At 40.8% G+C, this 6,465-nt stretch overlaps 1 protein-coding gene across 1 annotated transcript in view; it reads left to right on the plus strand.

Annotated features, from left to right (window-relative positions):
- Positions 1 to 6,465, plus strand: part of LOC101849851 (trichohyalin) — a gene marked incomplete in the record, with an annotated part of 75,546 nt that overhangs the window by 65,644 nt on the left and 3,437 nt on the right. The window contains 1 exon segment of the mRNA XM_035970463.1: positions 470 to 641. Coding sequence (XP_035826356.1) covers positions 470 to 641 — 172 coding nt within the window.

Here is a 6,465-nt window from a genome sequence, read left to right on the forward strand (position 1 = left end):
GGGGGCACAAAACTTTTATTTTCATTGGTCACTGCGGCTTTGAATGTCACCAAACCTTTGCAGATACACACTGCTAGTCTTACCTATGACACTAGACGAGATTTATCTTCCTCAATCGCAAATATCTTGACTTTTGTTCAAAATAGATGCATAAAGCTAGATAAATTAACAAAACTTGAAAATTATACCAACAACTCCATGTTATGTGCCCAAAAATTGACAAGCACCTTATAATATATTATTACGTTGCTTTCTCTGTATCCCTCTCCCTACCCAACATCTCTCTCTCTTCTCTCTCTCTCTATATATATATGTGTGTATCACTATATTATGCCCAACATATCTCTCTCTCTCTCGGTGCACTGTATATGTAATATATATATAATGATATATATCAATATACGTACCCAACATCTCTCTCTCTCTCTCCGTGCCCCGTGTCTCCAGCCAGACATGGCCTATATTTCAGGTTGTCGGAGCTGGAAGAGTCGTCGAGGGACAAGTCCCGCGGTCTGTCCATGGCACAGGTGCGCAGCAAGTACCTGGAGGAGGAGAACTCGCGTCTGCAGGACCGCCTCCAGGCTGTGTGTCAGCAGAAGCATAACCTGGACAGGTTGCTCAAGGACCACGGCAAGAGAGAGGTGGGGCAAAGCGCGGGCGCTAGTCTGTTTTGTTTGTTATATTATATAGATGGAGGGGAAGAGAGACGGATGGAGAGGGGGAGAGAGAATGAGAGAGAGAGCGAGAGGGAGAGAGAACGAGAGAGAGAGAGAACGAGAGCGAAAGAGAGATATATAGATTATACCCAGTGCCCACTGGCACGATCTGTTCGGTTTGGTTTGATTTGCTAGCCAGATTGGGGGCGCAAAGCGGCTATCGTAGCGCAAACCGTCGCCTAAAATATAAACAAGTTTGTTTTCAGGCGACGAGTTTGGGGATCGGTTTGTTGATCCCCCGATCAGTACTTCGTAGGAAGAGTTTTACAGCTTTGGGGCTAATCTGTTTTAGTTTAGGAAGAGTTTTACGACCTTGGGGCTAATCTGTTTAGTTTAAGAAGAGTTTTATGACGCTCGCAACTGGCAGTCAGCGCTTATAATCTTAGTGTTCTTAGTGCATGGTGACCCCCTTGCTTTTTTTATGTTCTTATTGTTGTTGCTTTTGTTGTTGTGTGATTATTGTCATGGTTTGAACCCCACCCAGGAGTTGGGCTCGTATGTTCCCGTGTTTTTGAAAGTCGCATCGCCGTTGAAACCTCCACCTCCTCCCCTACCACTGCACCAGCAACATTATCTACAACAACAACAGCAACAACAACCTCAACAACAACCTCAACCTCCACCTCAGCCCCGCCTCAATCGTCTGGCACCAGCACAAGCACCCTACTACTACTACAACTGTGCTCACTGCTAAGCACAGAAGCTTGTAGGTCAGACCCCAAGACCTAATGGCCGTGGTAGACCAACACTTCTTCACCGAGTGCCACTCTTTCAATCAATTCCCTCGCCCTGCACCAGTGTGGCATTTTTTTTTCTATTACCAATTGACAATTTTGCCCCCCCCCCTCTCAACCCCCCCTCCTCCCCCCCTTTTAATCTCTACTTTGAAGTGCCCACTTGAGTTACTACACACCTGCACTTTTAAAACCTGCTGTTGTTTTCTTTTTGTTTTCAGTTTGTTTTTGGGGTTTTTTTTTGCTGTGTTCCTCACCTTTGCTTCAACTTGAAGTTCAAGGTGACTGATAATCCAGGCTGAACTCCCCCCCCCCCCCAAAAAAAAAAACCCCTAAAAAACCCCGACCCATACACTCACTCATATTATTATCTACTTGATTATCCATTTTCCTAGGTTACCCCCTCCCCCCAACACATACACATACACACGCACACACACACTCACAAACACACGCATGCACACACAAACACACACAACACACACACACACAGAGACTCGCTCACAAACACACGCTCACATGGAATTCTCTTCTTTCTTCTTTACTTTGTTCTTCCTATTAGTTTCTTGGACTTTCAGCCATTATCACCTGTTCTTCTATCTTCATACCCATTCTTCTTGAAGATTCTTGAATGTAGAACTGGGGTCCTAGGAAGTCGTGGCTCTCCATTCTTCCTCGCCCCTCTTCAAAGGGTCCATTTCAGTGCGGGCAGGCTGATTGTCTGTCTCCATCATCAGCTAGTCTTCTTACCCATCTGTATCTGTACTGAGATCTATCTATTTATTTGGTTTTTTTCTTCTGTCTTTTGTCCACACATTTATATATCTATACATCCATCCACCTGTGGGTGGTTGGCGGATGCTCTGGTGTGGTTTACTTCTTCTTTCCTATCAAACATCTATCGTCTTTATCGCCCCTCCTTCTTTTTTGTGTTTGTTACTCTCTTGTAACACCTCTAATCTTCAGCACTTATATGACCTCATTGTGTTGCAAGTGCCGTAAAACACTTACTAAAACTAAAGCATCAATCTTTTTGCTTACATCTTATTTTTGGGAGTGCTTATTTAGGCCACATATGGCCTAAATAAGGTAAGGGAGGGGGGTTTAGCTTATTTAGGCCACAGTGGACTGTGGCCTAAATAAGGTAAGGGAGGGGGGTTTAGCTTATTTAGGCCACACATGCTCAAACTACCCTTTTCAGGCAACTGAGTTCGTTCCACTTTCATAATGGTGCACCTTTCTCATTTAGTACGGTTTTGTCTCAGTGTACAACTTATAAATCATAACCATAATGAATATTGTAAAGAACAAAGCACAATACGCAAAATTTTGCTCAATCCCAATGGTTTGAATGAGGGCCAGATTTTTCCTTCATGGAGGGGCAAAAGCTAGGCTACCATTTTGGCACACTTTGGTCAAGTGAAAAGGTCGAATCCTCCGAATGGACTTCCGTGTTAAATTTGGGGTATAAAAAGAGTGTACACTACGTGGCTGAGTCAAAGTTACACTATCTCTGCCTGAGTGACACTCTCTCGTACTGTCTCGTAGTAGTACATGTAGGCCTAGTAGTAGTAGTAGCAAAGATCGTGTAGAGAATATTTGGTAGTAGATTCTATCTAGTAGGCAGTTTAGTGAACGTGCTCGCGGCAGGGCGAATCGGCCTCGATAAGCCCCGTAGACTTTTGTGATCGGCCACCAAGCCTCGTGTTTTGATGGGTCTAGATCTAAACAACTCAGTGTTATTCGCACTGCCACATCCGACAGGCCTAGATCTACATCTTTTTAAAAGGAAAAGAAAGATCATCAAAATGGTTGAATTCGCGTGAAAATCGATCCGGTAGAACTAGAGAACTATTAAAATTTACTTCTGAAGGCCATTTTTATAACTCGATTAAATAAAAACTACTGGCTGTGTGCTGTGTTATTCTGTATAAAAATAAATTATGAAACTTCAGGACGTATTATTATTTTCCAGCATCTTTTGACGCCTGAGCTGTAGAGGTTGAAGTTTTCACAACACTAATAGATCTAGTAAGAGGGTTAGGTAATAGTCCACCTTAAACCTACTTATTTCACTACGTTGACTCCAGGGTCCACCAATCCTTAAAATTAAACCTAGATCTACATGTACTTATTTCACTACATTGGCCCCAGGGTCCACCAATCCTTAATTAAACCTATATCTACTTATAATTTCGCTACGGTGACCACGGGCTCCGCCAGTCCTACTATAAAATAAACTGAGATCTACTTATTTCACTATGTTGACCCCGGGGTCCACCGATCCTTAGTTAAACCTAGATCTACTACTTATTTCACTACGCTGACTCCGGGGTTCACATCCAAAATCCTAGCATTTTGTTAGGTAGACCCCGCGGTCCACCTATCCTTTTGGCTGGATAGACCCCGTAGTCTGCCTATCCACTTTTTTGATAATAACTGAAAACAATACATGCCAGTTGTCATGAATAGTGAAGCAAAATGCGGGGAAAAAAAGACAATGAGGTAGACTATAATTTGTCAAAAAAATTGCAAGTGCAAGTGAAGATCATAAAATAATTTTGTTATTTTCTGGTCATCTTTCCCGGTTTATAAAAAAATTCCAGTGGGCCTACTACTAGATCTATGTATCTGAAGAACATTTTGCTTGCTTTTATTAGCTTTTTTCATGTACATGAAAGCATAGAATATATAGTTTCACACAAATATATGCACAATACTTTGAAAAAGAAAGATAAGGTCATTGTTGTTTTGTTTTTTTACGGAATCCGATTTACGTTGAGAAAAGCGGTTAAAACAAGTTAAAAAATTTTAAGAATGCCCATAATATTAGTATTAGGAATCCGAAATTACTACCTAGTTGGCTTACTCTTTAATAACCATGAGCAGTTAAGAAAAAAAAAGACAATGATATAGGATTTGTCTAAATATGACCATTAGCAATAAAGATGTTGCCCATTTTGTCCAATTATCCTTGCAGGTAAAATCACCCTGCACTGTACCTCAATAAGCACAAAAGGAATATTTCTGTGACTTTGTATAAAGGTGTGGCCTAAATAAGGTAAGGGAGGGGGGTTTAGCTTATTTAGGCCATATGTGGCCTAAATAAGGTCACCCCTTATTTTTAGTAGGTTATCATTCAAGTTAGAGTAAGAGTGGGGGACATAAATTCTTCTCTTGCTTCTCAGTCACAGAAACTTTCTGTTCTTCTTATGTGTGTGCTCTTGACTTTCTCTAACAATGTTTCCAGCTCTAGCTGTAGATCACGGTTTTAGTATGCGGTTCACCCCCCCCCCCCCCCTTTTTTTTTTTGGTTTGGTGTTCAGTGAAATAACAATAACAAAACAATCACAAAAAAACCCAGCCTGAATTATCACTTTGCAGTCACACAGCCAGCAGTACAAAATACCCCATCTGGTCACCCAGCCAGGAGAGTGACTGCAACGGACTTCTCGGGCCTGGTGCAGAACTGCGCCAGGTGACAGGAACGGATAATTTTCTCGGGCGCTTTATTGCAGCAAGTGACTGCAAAGTGTTAATGAAAGAGGATACAGTTAATGTGAAATTTCAATTATAACAAAAAAGCTTGAGTTATTCAAAAAGTTTGCATGCATAAAATTCTTTTGAGGTTATTTAGCTGTCACAAAAAAAACCCAACTAAGATAACGACCGACAGATTGAAGTCCATTATTCATCAGATGGACAATCTCATTCATAGACTATGTCGTTTGTTATTAACCCTATCCGTACACCCTGGGGTCATTTTGTATCCCCAGGGTTGTATTCTTCACTTTTTAGAATACTTCTAGTTTGAAGATCTCTTTGACACTTTCAGTATTTCTCAAAAAATCATTTTGACACACTGCTATGTAAAGCGTACGGATCGGAGTAACGAGTAAATTTACTCTTTGGAAAGTGGTGGCACAGAGTTCCCCACGTTGTATGGATACGATAGTAAAACACGACCTATGGATAGGGTTAATGAATGAAATATTTGATAGGAGAGAAGAAGAAGCAAACCACACTAGAGTACCCACCAACTGCCCACACCACAGACAAGGGTGCCGTTGTAGTTTGATACATATTTATTTATGTCGACCTGTGGTCCTCAGACTCAGAGTGTGAAGTATTTTACCACCGTGGAGACCTCCTTTGATCGTCTGTCCAGAAATTTTGATTTTCTGTGGTGAGAAGATATTTTTCAGGAAGGCGCGTATGTGGGCTTCATTTTGCTGCTTACATAGCGTACCGGTACATAAGATCATTTCATATACTCTTCAGTGCTTTGTATTCATCAATAACTATAATCTGTTCACAGAAGCTTATACACAATAACAGAATTTATTATACATTTATAAATATATGAAACTTTTATGGTATTACTATTTTTTTAACATAAATATGGATTTGAGTGGCACATTTAGACACACACACACACACACACACACACACACGCACACACACACACACACACACACACACACACACACACACACACACACACACACATACACACACACACAAGAGATGCACAAACCTACAACATGCACACCAAAAAATGAAGCACAAAGCAGAGTGTTACAGTACACAGAGTCACCACATTAAAAAATCATTGTAAAACTCGTACAAAACAAACTTAACAATAGACAAGGTAGCACGGAAAGCAGAAGCTGAAAAAGAAAAGAAAAACATACGAAAAGGGTGGCTTCTCCCAAGGGGATTGAGTCATGAAGCATTCAAACTTACGACTGCAAATTTTTCGGTGACGTCATAACCCAGCACAGAACACGGACTTTCTTTGTGAGTTGGTCAGCCAGAGCAGTGTTATCTGAAACAAAACAAAAACATTGAAATAATAAAATTAATGAGCTTACATGTATAACACAACAGAAATGCCGTTATCTCGACAGTCATTACAACAAATGTCTTCTTGTTTGTTGGAAGTTTTAATCTATCTATCTATCTATCTATCTAATCTATCTATCTATCTATCTATCTATCTATCTATCTATCTA

Source organism: Aplysia californica, unplaced genomic scaffold, assembly GCF_000002075.1.
Source record: "Aplysia californica isolate F4 #8 unplaced genomic scaffold, AplCal3.0 scaffold00270, whole genome shotgun sequence".
In the NCBI taxonomy this organism is placed as follows: Eukaryota; Metazoa; Mollusca; class Gastropoda; order Aplysiida; family Aplysiidae; genus Aplysia; species Aplysia californica.